General features: G+C 57.4%; 1 protein-coding gene across 13 annotated transcripts in view; it reads right to left on the bottom strand.

Annotated features, from left to right (window-relative positions):
• Positions 1 to 1,921: 1,921 nt before the first annotated feature.
• The window catches only part of CAMTA1 (calmodulin binding transcription activator 1), a 687,465-nt gene continuing 669,266 nt past the window's right edge, over positions 1,922 to 20,120 (bottom strand). For 9 of the 13 annotated variants that reach the window (XM_053280669.1, XM_053280668.1, XM_053280666.1 and 6 more), the window contains 3 exons: positions 13,302 to 13,332; positions 10,296 to 10,479; positions 1,922 to 5,612 (listed from right to left, as the gene is read on the bottom strand). In XM_053280669.1, coding sequence (XP_053136644.1) covers positions 5,608 to 5,612; positions 10,296 to 10,479; positions 13,302 to 13,332 — 220 coding nt within the window. In that variant the 3' untranslated portion in view covers positions 1,922 to 5,607. The remainder of the gene's footprint in view (positions 5,613 to 10,295; positions 10,480 to 13,301; positions 13,333 to 20,120) is intronic. The other 4 variants (XM_053280671.1, XM_053280670.1, XM_053280673.1 and 1 more) reach the window with 2 other exon arrangements.

Here is a 20,120-nt window from a genome sequence, read left to right on the forward strand (position 1 = left end):
GCTGGGCGGCCGCCTCCCCCGGCCCTAGGCATGCAGGTACACCTGCCAGTGCTGTTGACTCTCTCTTGACCCGGACTCTCGGAGCGGGGTGGTTGGGGCAGAGCTGGGTGCCGGGGGCGGCCGGTGCGTGGGGCCCCATGACTGTGGCAGGCCCAGGAGGAGTGGGAGATGAAGCGGGGGCCCGGCTGTCTTCGCGATGCAGGCTTCAGCGGGGGCTCTGCTCCGTGACCCACCCCCATCTGAGGAGGGCTGTGGGTGGGTGGGCACGAAGGCCAGGGCCTTCCTGGGGGTGGTGCCCAGGCTGGGGAACTTGCTGCGGGCACGGGAGGTCCAGCCAGCAAGAAGCCCAGGGCTGCTCTTTGGGGGCGTTTTCCGGCAGCGCACCTGCTGTGCCTCTGCTGCCCGGCCCCAGGCTTTTCTCTTTGCGGGCCTGGCTGTTTCCACCAGGATCCTTTCAGGGCAGCTCTGTGGGCTGCCGGGAGGGTCTCTCTCTGGAGGGGCAGCAGCGGCAGCGATGGGGGGGGTCCCCCTTTGGGTAGACAGAGGCCTGCATCGCCTCACCGGAGTCCGGCCGCTGGGCTCGCTGCTCGAGGCCTTGAAGCCCACCGACGGCTGGCGAGTCCACAGACCCCGCAAGCAGGCTGGCCCGAGTGGCCGTTGTGCGGGGCCCCCGCTGTGGAATTCCGCCCGTGAAGCCAAGCAGGGCCTCGGATGGATGTGCTGGGCCCCTGGGAGCTTCCTCTGGGTTGCTCGCCCAGCCTTGGCTCCTTGCTTCCAGGGAAGGGCTGCAAGCCCAGATGGGGGGCCGGCCGGCCTCCGGCCTCCCTCCCTCCAGGCCCTTTGCAGGTGGGCCTGCGCCCCACTCCAGGGTTGGTGGCGGCGGCCCTTGGAGGCAGAGAGGCAGCCGCCGGGATGCCCTTGCCTGGTGAGCATGGCGGTGCCACCAGGGCAGCAAGCGAAGGCAGCTCTCCTTCCTGCCCGCCTGCCCGCCCCCTCCGGTCCCCTTGTCATAAAAGAGTCTCGTCACTGCTGCTGGTGGCGGCGGCGGCAGCAGCAGCAGTGGCTCATGGGCTCTGCAGTGCCGGGTTGCTGGGGATCTGAATGGGGGCGAAGCGCCTCCGATGCCGCAGCCACAGAAACCACCCCACTGAAAGGGACGCCGGGAGGAGGGCCTCGCGGAGCAGCAGGAAGCTCTGATCTCAGGGGTTGTGTCCCCCCCCGCCCCGTACATTTGACCCAGCAGCAGGCACCTGCTTGGGCACAGCCAGGGCCTGGCATTTGAGGCTGGCATCGGACGGGCCGATGGGCCTGCAGAAACAGGGGAGGCATTTCCAGCCTCCCCGGAAAGGGAGGCTCAGGCCAGCTCTGGCCTCCCTAGCCTCATAAGGCAGATGGCGCATCGTGGCTCATTTGTGCAACAAATGCCTCTTCTCCACCTCACATAAGTTGCACCCAGAGAGGCGACTCAGGCCTTGATCTGGAGCATCAGGGAGAGCGAGGAACGCCTTCGCTCTGACATCCCAAGCCCTGGCCAAGGCCACCCACGCCTGCTTTTCCCATCCCACCCCACCACGGAGACTCAGTGCCTGGATGTGCTGTACTGTCTTAGGCTGCGGGCTCAGGGCCTGGCTCCTTTTGCACGGAAATCACTGAGTGGCCCTGACTTCTTTTGCGCTGAAATCGGCCTGATTGTTCCACCCTGTAAGGCAGGGCCTCTCAGCCTTGGTTCCCCAGATGTTGTTGGACTACAACTCTCACCATCTGCATCCCTTCATTGGCTAAGGATGATGGGCGTTGAGGTCCTGAGCACATCTGCGGGTCCCCGGTAGGGTGCCTCTGTGGCTGCAAGGGATGTACACAGTGCCTTGGATCTCCGCTCCCCTCCACCCCTTCAGACGATGCAAAAAGCACAGGCTTCCAATGGGGAAATTTTCTTCATTTTTAATTTACAGCAGAAAGAATAGAAAGCATTCAGAAAACATTTTCCATATTTTAAGGGCCATTCAAACATTTTGCATGGTTCCAGCAGCTGAGTTCTTCAACAGATCCATTGATTCAGTGATGCTTTTCATGCAGTTACAAAAATAAAACTTACAAAAGAGACATCGATACTAGTTTGACATGCAAGTCCTGGAGACCCCCCCCTCCCCTCTGTTTGGGCGCCAACTACTGTGTGGAACTGCCATGACGCGTGCAGCCGCAGAGGGGGTTCATGTTATATTTCTTATTTCCTTCACACATGGGATGTCACACAAAGGAGCAATTCCAGATTGGGGGAGACGCAACAGGATCTTGTTCCCTGGCCCAGGGTGGGGGGAGCTCAGCTATCCAGGAAAGACGCCCCCTTTGGCCCCCCGCCCCGTTCCTAACCGAGTCCTCCAATTCAGGTAAGGGCAAGCAAGGACACCGGGGCGGGGCGGGGCGGGGCGGGGCGCTCTCTGGGGAGCATGTCTGAATGGATCGTGCCAGAGGCCACTGATATGTCCAGAAGTGATGGCCCTGATTCAGGAAGGCATCACGGCACACGTGTCAAACTTCCATAAGCACACAGGTAGTTCCAGCAACGAGGCCCCCCCCACTCCCCCGGGGCTCTCTGCAGGACTGGGGGAGGGAGGGTGGCCGTGACCCTCAGCCTGCCTTGCACAGCACCTTGAGGGCCAGGCTGCCCGTTGGGTGACGCACCACCCAGCCTGTGGATCGGGAAGGGTTAATGGCAAAACCCCCCCAGATCTCGGAACCCCCTTGAGACAAAACAGAAATGGCAGCAAAGTGTTCCTCTGGGGTCACGGCTCTGGTCAGGTGGGCAGGGGGAGCAACACTGAGGACACGAGGAGGAGGAGGAGGAGGAGGAGAGAAAAAGCACATCTTTTTCACAATGCCAGTCTGGAGACTGAGCATGCCAGGCCAAGCCAGAGGGCGGCCCTTTCAGCTTCCGAGGGAGGAACGAGAAGACGGCCTCTGCGGCCTCCTCCTTCCCTGGCTTATCCCACCCCCACCCGCACCCCCGTCTTTCTCCTGGCTGCAGCCCCTCAGCCCCACGGCAGAGCGTGCTGAGCACAAGCGGCAGCCCAACACAGTCTTGGCAGTGACAGGGAGGAGGACTTGCAAAGAGAGAGACACTTCGAACGAGAGAAAAGGCACCAAGAGCAGGGATCCCGGCGGGCTGGGTCTGTCTGTCCTCCCTCCCTCCCTCCCTTCTTGGTGGTCTGTGGCTTTGGTTTTGGCCACACACCCCCCCCCGCCGTGTGTTTAAACCTTCTTTTAAAGACACCAGTTTAAAAGCTTCACAGAATTGTGAGTATTTTTAGGCTTCACAACAAGCCTCTGAGCAAGACTGGACATTTCCTGGACCTGGATGCTCCTCAAGCACAGCCACAGGCCCTGCACCAAACATCTCTAGAAATGGACGACCCACCGACCCACCTGGAGCGTTTCAGCTGGCATTGAGCAAGAGCCACGGGGGGCCGGGGGGGGGGGCAGGCGGGACCCAGTCCAAAGCCCAAGAGGCCCCCCTGACTCCTGGCCTGGCAAGAGGCAGGGGGGCCTCCAGCGCTGCTGCCCCCCCTTCACATTCGCTTCCCTATTGAAACGGCTCATTTAAAACAGATTTCTTTGGCTCCTCTCTATGTGGAAATAGCAATATACCATGACACCCCTACAAAACCTGTTTGCATCTTTTAATTTTTTTTCTTTTTTTAAAAATTTTTGTGCAATTTTTAGTACATTGTCTGACTTCCAGCAGGAAACATGAACATGTGAAACGTATTTTTCTACTGTCATACTATTTCTTTTTATTTTGTTTTTTTTTAAAGTTAATGTTCATTCTAAGTGTTCTTTATTGGAGTGAGTGTATGGTGTTACGCTAGATACAATTTTGTATTCTTATGATTATCTGCTTTGCAAAATAACTTAATTTTTTCTTAAGCAATATTAGCATTCACTTTACTTGGCACCATTGGCAGAAAAGGAGAAACTAAATCAAAAATTTAAAAAGATAACCAAGAAGGTTAAAATCAATTTAAACAAATTCCTGGTAGCCAAAATCAAATGTAAACATCTCTTTTTTTAAAAAGTAATGTTACTTTGCCTTTTTTTCCTAAGTCTAAATACATTAGCTCTTTTTGTTTCTGCAGTTTAGTCATGCTTTAGCAAAATGTTCTTCTAAAGAACATTTAAAATAAAGTTTCTTATAGTGAAATAAAGTTTTTTTTTGTTTCATTTTACAGACCGTAGCCACTAATGCTTTGCTTTTTCATTTCTTTTTTTCCTGGAGTTCATGCACGTCTGCTTTAATATATACAATATGTACAAACATCCACACTCTGCGCCTTCATTCAGACAAAACTATACAAATACGCACATTTCTCTCGCCAAGTTATTAACCCTTTGTGAATAAAATACTTAGCAATTAATCAATATATTCCCTTTCAAATATTTATTTCTCATTTCCATTTCTACCTTCTCTCTATATACAGAAACTGCCTAGATTTTCATTTTTATTTTTTTGATGAAATAGCCAAAACAAGAAATTTACTGGCCGGGAAGCAGCACAACGCCGCTCCCCACCCCCAAATCGGTGGTCTAAATGTCCAGTCAGCTTATATGCATGACATGACTCTTCAATCGAACAAGAGGTCTGCAGGTTACTAAAATGCTTTACAAATCATTGTTAAGTAAATAAGTAAAAATCTTGTGTGAAGTAAGGCCAGAAAATAAAGTGCCAAACATGAGAAGTGCATTATGGCAGTTGATAGACTTGAAGGCTCGAGAGAGAGAGAGAGAGAGAGAGAGAGAGAGAAAAGAAAGACACCAAAAAAAGGAACTTTTTGCGTGAGCTGCTCACCCCTTCTCTCTCCCCTCCCCGCCCGCCCCTCCCCACCGCAAATACCCGTTTGCCTTAGAAACACTGACAGCTTTCTGGAAAAACTCCCACGGGATGTGTTGAAAACCAGCCGATCTCAAAAGTTCCATGAAAGTGGGTTGTAGAGATTCCGATGAAGAACAGAAAGACAGGCGTGCAAAGGAGATGGAGGAGGGAAGGCCTCCCCCTGCCCGCGCGGTGGAAAGGGACCAGCACCTTTCCGCGGAGAATCCTGACGCTTCCAGGTCTTGGAGATGATTCACAGGTGCAAGAAGAAGAAGAAGAGCATTCTTGGGTAGTGGCGGGGTTTTTGCGTTTTTGGTATAAGATTTGTACAGTTCCACACGTTGGTATTTTTGTTTTGCTTTTGTAATACAGCCCTATATGACAAGGATCGTTGCTTTTTTGGAGAGGAACAAAGCAACTCATGAAAACTCCTTTCGGGTGTCACTTTCCCCCCCCATGATCCAACCAAAGATTTGAGTTCCGAGATGTCTTGCTGAACAAATTAAAAGTTGTCCATGAAAGTGCAAATGTAATGACTAAACATTACCGTTAAAATCCTGCAGCTGATACTCTTGGTGCTGCAGTCAGTTTTTTTTTTAAAAATAATTAAATCATTTTTGTAATTGTTGTTGCATGTTTCTGCTAAAAACAGAAAATGAAAACAGTCTGAAAAGCAACGTCACATTGCTACGGGATGCTGCCGCCTCGCTCTTCAAGTTCCTTGGCCTTTTTCAATTCTTTCACTCTGAAAAGACAAAGAAGGAGAAAGGGAGCCCTGTCAAGCTTCCGTCCCCAAACCTCTCGGCTGCTAAGCATCGTGGAAGGTGCTCCTCCCTTTCTGGCCACGTCAGGTGCCCTGTGCAGTTTCTGAACCCTCTCATTCTCTCCCAAGTTTCCGCTCATGTTTGAACAGCATCAACTGCAAAACTGCACAGCCGTGAGGAAGAGAGAGGCTTGCAGGTGGGCACGGCCAGCAGCCCAGCAGAGGGGGCCGTCACCAGCCTCCTGGTTCGGGGTGCCTGCCTGGGCCTGCCAAGGCAGGGTGTGTCCACCAGCTCTGGGGCGGCCACAGGCGGGTGTCCAGCTCCCCAGGCTGCAGTGTGTGCAGGCCCTGATCCGGCTGACAGACAAACACGTGCTTGTGGGCAGGCAGCTGAGTGCATGAGAGATTGGGGTGTGGGAGAGACCTTGCTCAGCTTCCCGCAGGATGACCACCAGCAAAAGGAGGCACCTGGGGGGAGGGGGCCTGTGGAAGGCAAGCTGGGTGGCCGGAGGGAGAAGGCCAAGGCCCTCCTCGGCCACCTGCTCCTGGAAAAGGTCCTCCAGGAACCCCTCCAGCCTCGCAAGGTCACTCTGTCTCTTGGTTCCTGAGACTGCAGCGGAGGGCAGCCGCCTCCTGCCCCACCACAGGGCTGCCGGGAGGGCAGGAGGAAGCCCAGGGCAAGTAGCAGCCCTGCGCCCCTGACTACTACTGTGCATCTCCCGCTATTCAAGGGGGAAGGTCTCCAAGCAGTTTAAAGGGAAGAAGATGGCCGCCTGCCTGTCCCTCAAGGGGTCCACAAGGAAACATCAGGTCCACACCGGGCAGGGGCATATCTAGGGTAGGGCAGACAGGGCACATGCCCCGGGCGCCACTTGAAGGGGGGCACCATTTTAAAAAATTTAATATATTTTTTTTTAAAAATGGCCACCAAAAACAAAATGGCCACTGTGCATGCTGAAATGGCCTCTGTGAGGCCCAGGCCTCACAGAGGCCATTTGAGCATGCACGGCAGGCATTTTGTTTTCAGCTGCCATTTTGGACTATATATATATTTAAAATGGCCACCGCACATGCTCAAATGGTCCCTGCAAAGCCCTAGAGGCCATTGAGGGGAGCGGGAACCTTTGCAGACCCACCCCACAGCCTTTAGGAAGCCCCCGGAGGGGCTACAGGTGTTTTTTTTATTAATATAATATGTCACTGTACACATATTCAGTTTGGCACTATGTACAGAGAATAAGGGCTTGTGAATAATGAGCGGAACCTTATGAGCTAGGATTGTATTCATTTGCTCTTACTTTGCTTCTTGTGAGAAGTGAGTTAAATGTGTCTTTCTGAAATACTACAATATATTCCAAGCAGTGACACAGTTTACTCTGCATATCCTTTAATTATTTTCAGAGTATCTGGGAAAAGCCAAATTCTCCATTTATTTTTAAAACTTATGTAATAGTGATGCTACAATGCATAGTAGAGAATTAGACATTAGTTTTCCAAGTACACCTCCACATAGTATTGGGTATTTCATGAGCCCCCACATACTGAAATTTGTAGTTTTCCAGCATTTTTTGGTCTGGCTACGTCCACTGCTAAATAGTTTTTGAAATATTAAAAGATTAACGAACTTGACTTGTATTTTTTAGCTGATATGATGGTAAAGTTATCTGAAAGATGGGTGTCAGATGTCTGGCCAGGGGGCGCAATTTCAGTGCTTGCCCTTGGCGCTATTTTCCCTAGATACGCCTCTGACTCCGGGGTCCTAGCCACTGAAGGGAGGCTGTGTTGGGGATGGATAGGGCCAGTAGTCCTCCTCCAGTAAACAGAAGGGAGTCCTCTCTTTGAGAGGGGTCTCCCTGCCTAGTGAGCAGCAGGGGTCAGAGGGGCTCTTCTGTGGCTGGAGCCATTCGAGGTCTGGGGGAGAAGCCCTTTGGGAGGCAGGACAGGGAAAGGGGCTGCCTCCCTCCCACCCACCGACTCCAAATGCCAAAACCTCAGGGTGGATCCAGAGCGTCCCAGTCACCTCCTCAGCCTGGGAGCAGAGCCGTTAGGAGGTGAAAAAGCCACCCAGCAGGGAAATTCCGCCAGAGGAATCCTCCCATCACGGTCGCTGGCCTGATACTCCCGCCCCCCCACCGGCTGCCCTTTGCTCTGGATGCCCATCAGAGACGTGGTGCTCAGGCCTGCCTCCCTCCCTGGGGAAGCCCCTAGCAGCGGCCCACAAGCGGGGCACGCTCCACCTCCCTGCGTGGCCAGAGCCCCCCCCCTCCTCCAGCCGTGGCCTGGAGACGGCCCCAACCCAAGGGAGGCAATGCTGAGGTGGCGACGAGGAGGACGACGGAGCAGCCGCCCGGCCGCCATGCAGGGCCCCCCCCGCCCACCTCTTGTTCCGGGGCTCTTGTGGAGGACATGCATGACTGGCCCAAGCTGGTGGCCGCTGGGCGGGCAGGTGCCAAGGCATGCAAAGTCTAGGCTAGCAGCCCTTCTGCTGGGGCGGAGATGCAGGGCATGCTTGGCCGGGCCCAGCGGCCTTCACCATGCAAGCTCTGGCCAGGGGCCTTTCCTGGGGAGACGCATGCTTGCTGGTCCTTGCCACGTGCCACCCTCGCCTGAGCACGGAGGCTCCCTCCGGACAGTGACGCTGCCGCAGCCCTCTTGAGCCCTGGACTGTGGAACCACCCAGCGGCTGCTGGGCTGCAGTGGGGCCAAGGGGCCGCTGGGGCCACAGACTCCGGCTGTGTGGGCCAAGGCAAGTCGGTTCCAACCCCTGGCGCCCCCAGAGCCCCCCCCCGTGGTGTCTGCAGGGCCCAGTTCAGCAGCATCTCTGCCCCTGTGTTGGCCCGCCATGGCCTGGGGGGTGTTTCTCACGGCACTGCCCGTGGGCCTGGCTCCAGCCCACCGAGGCAGTGCCCAGCCAGACCCCACTGGCTTCATGGGCGCGGCTGAGACCTCCAGCCCCATGAGTCTCCCCCAGCGCGGCGTGACTGGAACTGGATCTGGGCCTTGGTTGGGGCTGAGGGGCCCAGACTAACTCGCTGGCTTCCATTTCACACACGGCTGGGTTTGCGATGCGGGCTTCCCAGGACCGTTTCAGGCGTGAGAGTATTGGTGTAAGAGGAGAGCGGTGGATCGAGCCAGACAGGCAGGCGGAAGACAGAGACCGCATCCAGGCAGCACAGCCCACCGCCTCGCCCGCCGTCACTCCAAAGCAAGCCCCGCGGTGGCCAATGGGGCTTCCTCCCGGGAAGAAGTGTGCAGAGGGCGGCATTCTGGGCTTGCCAGGCAGCTGGCTGCATCAGCCAGTGGAGCTCGGAGAGCAGAGCGAGAATTGGCCGAGTGCGGAGGAGGGTCCAGGCAAAGCCCAGACGGCTGCAGCTCCAGTCCCCCCAGGGCAAGGGTGAGGCTCGGGGCGGGGGCCTGGCTAGCCCCTCCCCTGAGGGAATGTACCCCCTAGAGCATGTCCCCAAGCCTGGCTCTCTGGTGGGAATCCCCCAAGGGCACCTGAAATATGGCACACCCCTAGGAAACAACGGGACACGGGACACTCGTCCGCCTCTCTACCATACCGTGCGTTGGGTGGGGTGGGGGGCCTTGAGAGTGCTTCCCCCAAATGTTTGACTGGGCACAAGCACCCCGGAGGGCAGAAAGGCTCCCTTCTGCTCACGCACTCTTGCTACAAGGCACTTGGACGTGACACACGCGTCGACCGAGAGGCCTGCAGGGGCATGTCTGCATCTTGCCCTCCCCAGCTGGTGGGCCTGGAGTGTATCCCAGAATGCTTGCCGTATCTCGACCCCACACAGAAAGCCTCTCTCGCATCCAGGAAACGGATGGTTATGACTAGAGAAGTCTGAAGTGGGCCACACGCCGGCTCCCCCCTTGCGATGGGAGGCCTCGGGACACCCCTCGTTCCCAGATGGCCACGGGGCGACTTCCCGGCCACGCAGAAAGGCCGAGGGTGTGCCGCTGCTTGCTGGGGAAGTCGGGAAAAGGGGCCGCCGTTTGCACTGCACGGCTAACACTCGGGGGCCCGGAAGACGACCACAGAGCGGAGTTTAGCATCCCAGCCCCGGAAATGGTTGGGGGCCGTGTTGGCCTGTGGGGATTCTCCACCCACTTCAGTCTGACATTTCGAGCCGCGGCCAGGAGCAGGTGCCCCTGCTTGCCGGCCGCAACCTCCACCTCCTATCGCCACAGCCCCTCGGCGCCTGAGGCCTCCCTGCCGCACCCGTCCCATCACGTCGCCTCTCGGCAAGAACCACGACCGCCCCCCCCGGCCCCCCCAGGTGGCGTCGCCTTCTTTTGCCAACTCAAGACACAGCCAAGGGGGTCGGTGCACACTATGCATCTTTGAAGCAATGGAAGAAGCAGAAGCCCTGGACAGCCAGTGGAGGGCGGGTGGGCAGAGGCTCTCGCGGGAGCCTTCTCCCCAGATGAGGAGCTGGTGAGCAAATGAGTCAAGTCGGGTGAGGACGTTCTGGTTGGGAAGAGCAGACGATGGCTGAGTGGGGGGGTGGGGGGGGAAGCGCATGGCCAAGCTGCCAGCCCACTCCTCCCAGAGGCCCAGCCAGAGAAACGCTGGATCATGGCGTGTGGCCAAGGCAGGCAGGCGGTCAGCAAGAGACCTGAGAAGGCGGAGCCCGGAGGCAGGGCTTCGGAGTCAGTTACCTGTGGCTCTCAGAGCAGAAATGGCTCGTGGGTAATTTAGGGAAGGGGGGCTCCTCCCTTTTTCCAGAGCTCTCATTTGGGGCGCAAAGCAAAGAGAGAGAGAGGCCCAATGAGAGAGAGAGCCCAGGGCAGCATGCGGCCTGCAATTTAACACGCAGCATTGTGCTTCGGAAGCGTTCGGCTCCTGAAAGAGGCAAACGGAACAACGTTACTTTGGAAACTCTGGCCGCAGCCGCACCGTGAGGACCACGCACGGTCCGCTCCGCCCTCAGCACGGGTTGCCGGGGGGCTGTGGCCAGAGCAGCCCCACGCCTTGCCTCCTGAAGGCACCAGGGCCTCTTACCCAGCACTGCTCCCCGGTCCCTGCTCGGCTGACTCTGCTTGGGCAATCGGAGACGGCCTCCGACAGCCAGCCTCTCTCCAGAGGACGGCAGCTGTAGCACCAGCTCCCTAGGCAAGGAGGGTCCCAGCAGCAGCAGCTGCTGCTTGACCCCCCATTTGAGGGGCTCTGGAAAGGCCAGTGCCCCCCCCCGCCTGGTGCTCTGCTTGGCACCTTGGGCTCTGTGCCCCCTTGTCTCCCCCCAGCTTGGCTCTCAGGCAGCGGCTCTCTCTAGACTAGTCCCCCAGGAAAGGAGCCTAGTAGCAACCTCTCCAGGCCCCTCTGCAGAAGCGGAGACCGGTGGCAGTGGCAGGCGGGCCTTGGAGCATGCATGTGCCGTGGCAAACTCCGGCTTGCTCCTGGGGCACGTCTGCCAGGAAGGCTCAAGCACCAGCCTCGCCCGGCCCTCCTGTATCTTGGCAAACTTGGCGGAGGAGCCGACTGGATTCTCCCCGGCCCCCAGGGCAGTTGCAGGCAGGCCGCGGGTTCTCACACGCCTGGCAGGAGAGCTCCTCTGGGCCTCAGGAGGCCACCGGTCAGGGGTTTCTGCTCCTGGCCAGCCCACCGTGTTGCCCTGAGGGCGGCTCGTGTCTGGAAGCTGCTGCCTTCAGCAGCCTTTCCGAAGGTTTCCTCTCTGGCTGGGAAGAGAAGGAGCCAGGAGACTCCGCCTCGGAGTGGGGCTGCCACTTGGCTCCAGCCCCGACTTTGTCTCTGGGCCTTCCTGGCCCCGCCCAGCGGCTTCCCTTCCTGGCCAGAGCAGCGCTTGTGCTCCTCTGCTCTCCCGTCAGCCCAGGGGGGTCTCCCTGCCCCCCCGCTTGAAACCCGCCTCTCCCCCCAGTTCCTGCTTCTACCGTCCCTTCCGTGAGTCTCCCACCCTTCCGGGAGAGGCTTCCAAGCTGTGCTTTGCAGACCGGACCCTAAAGCTAAGCACAGGTTTCTGTGCCCCGCGGAAGAGTCTGTGGAGAGCCCAGCAGGAAAGGCCGTTGGGGGTGGCCCTGCCAGCCGAGCCGCCACATCCCAGAGCCCTGTGTGGTCAGAGATGCGCCTGGCCTCTGGGGTGTCCAGCAGCTGGACTGGCACCAAGGGGAGCAGGGGCTTCCCCCCGGGGCTCATCCCAGCCAGGCCAGGCCCTCTGTGGACTCCCCTGACCTGCAGACCCCCAGACCAGCTGCTGCTCACCAGAGAGCACCAAAGCCCAACGGGTGGCTTGGCCCCACGACCGCCCCGAGAACAGGGTCCCTGCCGAATGGCTGCCTTGGCTGCTGCAGGGGTCTCCTCCGAGCAGCGCCCACCACTAGGCCTGCTGCCCGCCAGTGCCTCACGCTAGCTAGTCTGGACAAGGTGTGCGTTTTAGGACTCTTCATTCTTGAGAAGAGGCTGGGTTGTGCCCAAAGCGGAGAAGCCTTCGAGCTGCCAGCGGCTGGGGGGCCAGCCGGCTCAACGGGTGTTCTGGGGCCACCATGGAGAGCGTGTGGGGCTGGGCTCTTCCTGGAGATCCCGGGGTTGGGGGTCGAACCTGGCATCCCACTCACGAGCTCCCCCACGATGCCGCCTCCTCCCCACAACTGGGCCCACCATGTTGCGGTAAGCAGTGCAACCCCCACGGGGAGAGCCACCAGCCCCCCTTCCCGAGCAGGCCTGGTCTTCCGTGGCCTTCAGCCTTGGCGTTCCTACGGGTCCCCATGAACCAAATCGAGCGGCAGCCCCATTCAGGGCCCACAGGCAGCACTGCGCTGATGGGGCTCCGATGCGCAACGGGAGTGGGCCACGGTGGGCCAGGTACTGAAGACTGCCCCAGCCAGAGCGGGCGGACAGGTGGGGTCTGCTTGCCACCCGCTGGGGGGTGGGGTTGCTCTGCAGTCCGTGGCTTGAGCTGGGCAGGTCTTGCCAGGCTCCCCGGATGCCGCCGGGTCCTGGCCAGCGCAGAGGCCCTCCGGGAGCCAGGGCGGACGGGGCGCTTTCCTGGCTCCTCCGAGGCACACGGCAGCTCCCACCCCAGAGACCTTCCCGAGGCCCCGCCCTGGCGCCCCTGAGCACAGGGGCTTCTTAGCTGGGAAGACTCAGCGGGTCCCTCCAGCCACTGAGGCAGAACTCAGAACAGAGACTTCGGAACGTGCCGTGATGCTGCAGTGGAGACTAGTGGCCAGGCTACAGACATTTGGAATTGGGGGGCGGGGGAACAGGTGCCCCCCCCACCACAGATTAAGCTGCGAGGCACGGCAAACTCCGTCAACCTCCCAAGGTGGCTCTTTTGGTAATAAGGTTTCCTGCCCCATCCCCACCCCCAATTCCTCCGCATGCTCCATGATGGATGTAAAGACCACCCCTGTGTCCCCCCCCGACCCCCACTCGATTCATGCACCTGTTACAGCTACTGCAGACCGTCCCAAGTGGCAGCAGCAGCGGCGGCGGCAGCAGCAGCCGTGTTAGTAGCCGCCACCGAGTTAGTCAGCTGGCTACTCTGTTTCCGAGATTCCCTGGTGTCATCGCAGCTGCAGCCCCATGCAAGCAAGCAGAAAGCAAAAACCGAGAGAAAGGTACATATATATGTATATATGTATATATTTCGAGATATATAGATATATTTTAAATGGAAGAGAAACGGGCCAGCAGGCAGCTAAACTCACCCGTTTGTACCTCCTATGGTCCACCAGAGGGCTTTAGATGGCAAAATGATAGCAAAGAGCTATTAGCATACAGACGGCAAGAGAGACCTTATTCACAGCTTCAGACTGGGGGAGACCGATGGCTTGCCTGCTCTGGAGAACTGGGCGGGGGGGGGGTTTCCCCCACACAGGGCTGTCCTTAGGGCAGGGCAAGCAGGGCAACTGCCCCGGGCCCTACTCTTTTAATCCCCATTAAAACCGCCTTGGCTGGCATGCCCCTCGAAGGGCAGTCCTGCTCCCGCCTCACTCGGGGACTGCTGGTGTGCTTCCTCACACCAGCCCTTCTCCTGCACAGGCCGTCCCCTGGAGGCGGGGTGGGTGGGGAGATCAACATGGCCAGGAGCGAACCTGAAGGAAAACCAGTTGGCCTGGGTGGGGCAGAGGAGTCCCATGCTGACGCCGCTGTCCTGTACGGGGCCAGAGATCCCACCGCTGTGCTCGGTGGGACCTGCTCCTAGGCAAGGTCTGCGCAGGAGGGCAGTCTGAGTCTCCCCAGCCCCTTCTCCTTGCCCCCCACCCCCACCGCAGACAGGCTTAGTTTATTCACAGGAAGACTAGGTGGCAATGCCAGGCTGCAAACCCTGGAAGCAAAATGGACCCCCCACCCCAAAGATCAGAGCAGAGTATCTTCACATCACAGGCAAACATCTGATAGCCACATCAGTCCAGACAAGGAATGCCACTGCCCCATAGAGGACTCTCCAAGAGCCCATTCCAGTGATGGCTTGGCCCAACAAACCTCTTTGTACCCAGTTTAGAAGGCGGAGGGGCCTTTGCAGGAGGTTGCTATGTGCAAGATGGCAGCTGGGGACCCCACAACGCCCGAAGGACATCTCTGCAGCCGGCCAGACACACGATGCAACGGTGACTTGCAACCCACAGAAATGCTGCCGAGGAAGAAGCAACTCCACTGCTGGTGCCATGGAGGTTCGCTGCCCAAATGGCCCCCTGCCCTGCCTTCGGGCCACCAGCACAGGAGATTTGGCTTCTCTGCCTCGCTCAGCAGGGAGGGAACTGTGCCGACCTCGCCAGCAAACCCCACAGAGGCCCAGTGCAGATACAAAGCTGGCATGGGCCGGACTGGGTGCCTCAGCAGGTATTCGAGGCCTGGGCGTCCGAACAGCTTTCGGCCAAGTCCCTCATCGAAGGTTCCCGAGGAAGCTTCGTGCTCCGGGGATAAATAAGAGGAAGGGAGGGAGGGAGGGCAGCAAGCAAGCGAGCAGTAGGGGGTCCCCTCCCCCCAAGGATCTGGACTGGGATCGGTGCCTGCTGCTTCTTTGTTTGGGGTTCGTAAAGGATTCCACATAAGCAAAGTCAGCCCCCCGCCCATTTCTACTACATTTCGATTTCACTGTAAACCAAGTTCTTTCCACTAAAATTGAAATGTGAAAATAAATAAATGAATTTTCTCGGTATGTTTTAAAGAAACCACCCCAGGGTTGGCATCAGGGCGCCACGTATTTTGCAAACCACAGAACATGTGAGGACAGGGGAAGCTCCTTTGGGGAGGGGCAGAGCAGGACGGAGCCCAGGGGCCAGCGGCCACCCTCACTTGCCAGCCACCCACCCAGCCGGCCCTCCCAGCCAGTGCTGGCTCTGCCTGCCTGCCTGCCCTGCTCACCCACTACGAGCCCAGAGCGGGGCAAGCCCAGTCCCACCCACAATTCCGGTTTGGCCCTGTAGTGGCTGGGGGCGGGGGGGGGGGCTGGGGGTGTCACCTTTCCGGCCACAAATCCCTAGGCTATCCAGAACCCCCCGCCCTAAGCTGCAGCCTCGCTTGGGCTCCCAACTGGCTTCTCTCCCCTTCACCCGTCTCCAGCCAGGCCTGAGAAACCTCTCCTGCTTTCCCACCACTCTGCAGGAGGCGGGGGCCGGCCTCTCCGCTGCTGCGTGCCTTCAGACGGAGAGTGTGTGCTGATGGGGGGGGTCATCTTTGGGGCCTGCTCCCCCCTGCATGACCCTTCCGGCATGTGGTCATCTAGCACATCACCGGGGGTGGGTGGTGGGTGGGTGGGGGGCTCCCATAAACCTGACTCCTGGGTGGGGTGGTTTCTGGCAAGCAGGGGGGGTCTTGTCTTGTGCTGGGAAGGTGGGCTGCCATGCCCAGCTCTGACTTCACCCCCCATCCCCACCCCACAGTCTCCCTTCGGGGCAGGATCCAGGCTGTGCACTGGGGGCCCCCCAAAGGCCCGAGTCTGCTCCCTACAGAGCCCTGACCCACCTCCATGTCTCCTGGCCACCACCTGCTCCTGGCCACATCCTTCTGCCTGGACTTGAAAGGACCTGCAGTCTGTGTGCCCGGCAGAGCCACTTCTGGGAAGAATATGACCATGGGGCGAGGAAATACAGGCCCCCCACACATGGGCAGGCAGCCAGGGGTGGGGGTGGGGCTGCCAGGTACGATCCGGCTGCCCTGGGCTCCCTTCCCGCCCGGCTCGTTGATAGACAAAGAGGTCATTCACACAATCGAAAACTGTGTTCTACCCAGGTTTGAAAGCTGTGTGTGCGCCCAATTTTTGATTGTGTGGAAGCAAGGTAGGAGAAAAAGCTGGAGGGCATTTTCACCCCGGAGGCAAATGCAACCCCCCACCCCGCCCCATGCCTGTTGCCTGTCACTGTGGCTCCTCCAGTGGTCTTCTGTGCATTCACACGGATGGGATTTTGTGCCTGTGCAGACACCAGCTTCGGAACCTCCCAGAGGGAGAGATTTGGGGCGGCAACCTTGCCCCCTGCCTGTCCATCTGGTGCCCCCCTCCCACCCAGACACCTCAGTCGGAGCTCACTGGATGGAATGATGTATCAAAAGTGGCAGTGACTGAGGATTGACGGACGTTGTCCAGCAACCACCTCTGCACGCTTCTCATTCTCAGCCAGGCACGAGGAATGAGAAATGTGGTCCATGCCAGAAGCCCTAGGGATTGTCATTGCCTGTTGGGCCATCCAGGACCAGGACACACTGAATGGTGGGCAGCCAATGTAAGGTCTTGAATGTGATGCACAGCCAGGGAAGCAGAGGGGCTCTCCTGGAGTTGATGGTGATGACCTATGAACGCTGTAGACTGAGCCAGATCCGAGTTTGATTTTTCAGGTTCACACAAAATCCTAGGTAGGGACTGGAGAAAGATCCAGAGTGAAGGAAACATCTTCCTGTACACAGTGATGAGGCGACAAGAAGCCAATCGTTGATGTATGGAGGAATTTTCACCTGTCAGTGCAGACAAATCCATGGCGGACAGGTCTACCAATGGCTAATGGTCTGATGGCTATAGGCCACCTCCAGCCTCAGAGGCACGATGCCTCTGAATCCCAGTTGCAGGGGAGCAAGAGCAGCAGGAGAGAGGGCACGCCCTCCCCTCTTGCCCGTGGGCTTCCCGGGGCATTTGGTGACCCGCTGTGGGGGAAGCAGGAGGCTGGACTGGCTGGGCTTCCTTGGGCCTGATCCAGAAGGGCTGTTAGTACATTCTTATATGTTTTTAAGGTTGTGAACCCCTTCACTGCTGACATGAGGCTGAAAGGTAACACCCTAGAGCACAGTTTCAGGACCCGTTCCAGGGTCTTGTCTGTCTTGTCACCAAATAAGGCAGATGAGACCCATTCTTTTGGGGCTGAGCCAGATGCTAAGTCTGCAAGTTCTGATTGTGGCGCATTTGGGATCAGTGTCACAATTGGGGTTATCCTTGGGTTCAGTGCCCCAAACCTTTTAAGCATGCAGATGGGGCTTTTGGGTTTCAACCCACGCCCCAATTCTAGAACGAAGTCAAATATTATGACAATATTGGTAAGGTCTAGGGATATACTGCTGAGAAAGACTTGTTAGGTTCTATAATGCACCACTGAGCACTCAGATAAGGTGAAGCATAAGTTAGGATACGTTTTAGCTATGGATAAGGATAAAACTGGGAATGAGGATCCCTCTCTCGGTATTTTCTTTGCAAGCTGAGGTTTGGATGCACCCAGGCCCCCCCCAACAGGAGGTGGTTATGGGGAGCGCTCAATTTGGGGTGGCTGTCTGATCTTCAGTTGGCAAATAGGCCTGAGCAGAGCCATCTGGACACGAGAGGAACCAGTGTATGCTTCTGAGAGCAACACCTGGGTGCTTTCCAGAGTAGACCCTGCAACGGGGTCAAGATGTATCTTGGAAGTGGGCTTCCACACTTCCTTCATCGTGACACTGCAGTCCCTACGCGGAGAGCAGGGGGCCGTTCACATTTCCAATGCCTTCTTGCGAATTTAATCGCTGCGATATAGAACTAGGACGTCGTATTCCGGCGTGGAAAAAGCTGCTGTTTTTTCAGGTTGTTCGTTTGCTCGAGACGGCTCCCTCTGCTGTTTATGTTTCAAATGTGACTTGCCCCAAAAGAGGCATTTTGCTGCTGATGAGCACCTAGTCTGGAAAGCGCCCTGGTGTTGTGCACACCATGCCTGGCCTTGGTCTCCCCGCCAGGACAATGCTTGTTTTGAATTGGGGGGGGGGAGTGAGTGTGAAGCTGCTTATCAGAGGCCTGGACAGTGTCCTCAAGACAAGAAAGGAAAGATCTGGAGTGGCTGTCAGAAGGATTCGGTCTCGGAAGGTGATTTTTGTGCAAGTTGTTCCTGTGCTTTAGCAGAGAGAAACTGTTTTTCTTTCTAAAGCTTGCTTTCTGTGTTTTCTTCTGGTTCTGTATTTTAGATGAATATGACAAATATGACAAATAAATATGACAAAATATTTATATATGCCACTTTTCCACAAAAGTTCCCCAAAGCGGTTTACCAGGAAATAAAGGTAAATAAATAAATATGGAATGGCTAAAATGGCTCCCTGTCCCCAAAGGGCTCACAATCTAAACAAGAAACACAAGGCAGACCCCAGCAGCAGCCACTGGAAGGAAGCTGTGCTGCTGGGGACGGAGAAGGCCAGCTGTTCTCCCCCTGCTCAGTGAAGAGGACCACCAATCTAAAACGGTGCCTCTTTGCTCAGTTAGTGGGGGACAAGGATTTTGTACTGGCTACTGTCTTTGAAACGGAATACCTCTCTTTGAGTGTGTGTCTTGACCGTAGGTCAATGTTGGGTGATTACTCCCGTTACTGTTTTTCATTCTTGCAACAAAAGAGATATTAGGGGAGAACAGAATCTTCCTCCTCCTCCTCCTCCTCCTCCTCTATTTACCTGTCTGGACAATCTTTGGCCTGGCTTAGCCCAGGACCAGAGGCGTTCACTTTGTGGATGAGAGGCCCGCTTGGATCAGGCCCCCCAAGGAAGCCCCTCTAGTCCAGCCTCCTGTTTCACACAGTGGCCCACCAGATACGCCTGAGAAGCCCGCAGGCCGGAGTTGAAAGGGGCCTGCCCTCTCTCCTTGAAGGAAGGTGGGGAGCCAACGGGGGTTTCCTTTCGCGCTGGTGAAGGTGGTTGTGGGGCAAAAGGTCTCTGGGAAGTGATGCTGACCCACTGCGGTGGGTCCTGCCATGAAGGGCATGGGGCTGGGGATTGCAAACGGCCCCCTGTTGCCGGGGGAGGCCAAGTGCGGCCGGCAGCAGTGGTGGAGGCAATGTGGGGGACGTGATCTCCCTCTGGAGTGCCGGAAACGAGAGGGAAGCGCCCGTCCCTACAGGGTGGGGGGGTCCCCGTCTGGACACTCGGCTCCTTCCTGCCTGCTGAGTACAGTTCAGGCAGAGGGAACAGGAAGCCCTGGAGGGGCCCTCGGCGAAAGGCCACTGGCCGGCACACAAAAGGCATCTTTCAGAAGTTCCAGCCATCGGCTGGCCGGAGCGATCAAGGAAAGGGCTTGGGGGGTTCCTGGGCGAAACGAAAGGGCAAAATCGAAAGGAAGGAAGAACTGGAAAGGGACCGTCTGGAACAAAAGGCAAACAAGACGGGGAAGAAGGCTATTGGTGGGAAGAAAGAAGGCTCTTCTCCGTGAGAATAAATCTTTCCCTTTCTTGCAGGAGATGAGGTTTTCGGGTGTGGCACTTGATGAGCAGGTGGGGTGGGTGGGGGTGGGGTAGGGGGGTTACCTTCAATAATCTCTCTCACAAGCTGTGGAAGGTTTGGAAGCTGGTCTCTGGGCAGGCACGAAACCCCATCAGTGTGATGCGCAGAGACTGTGCGGGAGAATGCTCATTTGCACGACAAATGCTCCTCCCTCATCGCTTCTGTACGTCACAGATACAGGGCGAGAGGCAGACAGGCAACCTGAGTCTCACTTGTGGAAACGGGCACAGGAGGAGGCCAAGGCCCTGGCTTGGGACCCTCCTGGATTTCACGGGAGGGGACACACACACACACACACACACACACACACACACACACACAGCCCAGCCTCCCTGCTCACGAAGGCAGGTCCAACCGCTTTTCCAAGCCAGCAAGCCAACGCTTCCCAGCGAGAGAGGACTTGCTGGTCTTGCCTCCTTAACTCTCCCCAAGTCAGAGTTTGGCACGGCTTGAGGAGTCAGGACGGAAGGGGCCTCTGCCCACCCGGGAAACACAAAAGAACAGATGTAGGCAGGCAGGTCTGAAAAGCAGCCCACTCCCCGCCTCCGTGGCAGGGACCCACCACACAAGGGCCAATGCCAGCCGTGGGCTGGCCAATGGGCGGGCTGAGCGGGTCAGGCTGGGGGTGAGGGACGGCTACTGTGGCCACATGGCCCCGGGCGGTGCTCTGTACCCATTCCAGGTTCCAGCCCTCTTTGAAATGCCCCCCCCCTCACCCGCATTCATGTGTCCCTTCCTCATCTCTGAAGGAAAATAAGTGAGGCTGGCCTCTAGGAAGGCGGCAGCCACAGCAGCCCCCCAGCAGGCCA

The sequence above is a fragment of the Hemicordylus capensis genome, chromosome 16 (genome assembly GCF_027244095.1).
Source record: "Hemicordylus capensis ecotype Gifberg chromosome 16, rHemCap1.1.pri, whole genome shotgun sequence".
Classification (NCBI taxonomy): Eukaryota; Metazoa; Chordata; class Lepidosauria; order Squamata; family Cordylidae; genus Hemicordylus; species Hemicordylus capensis.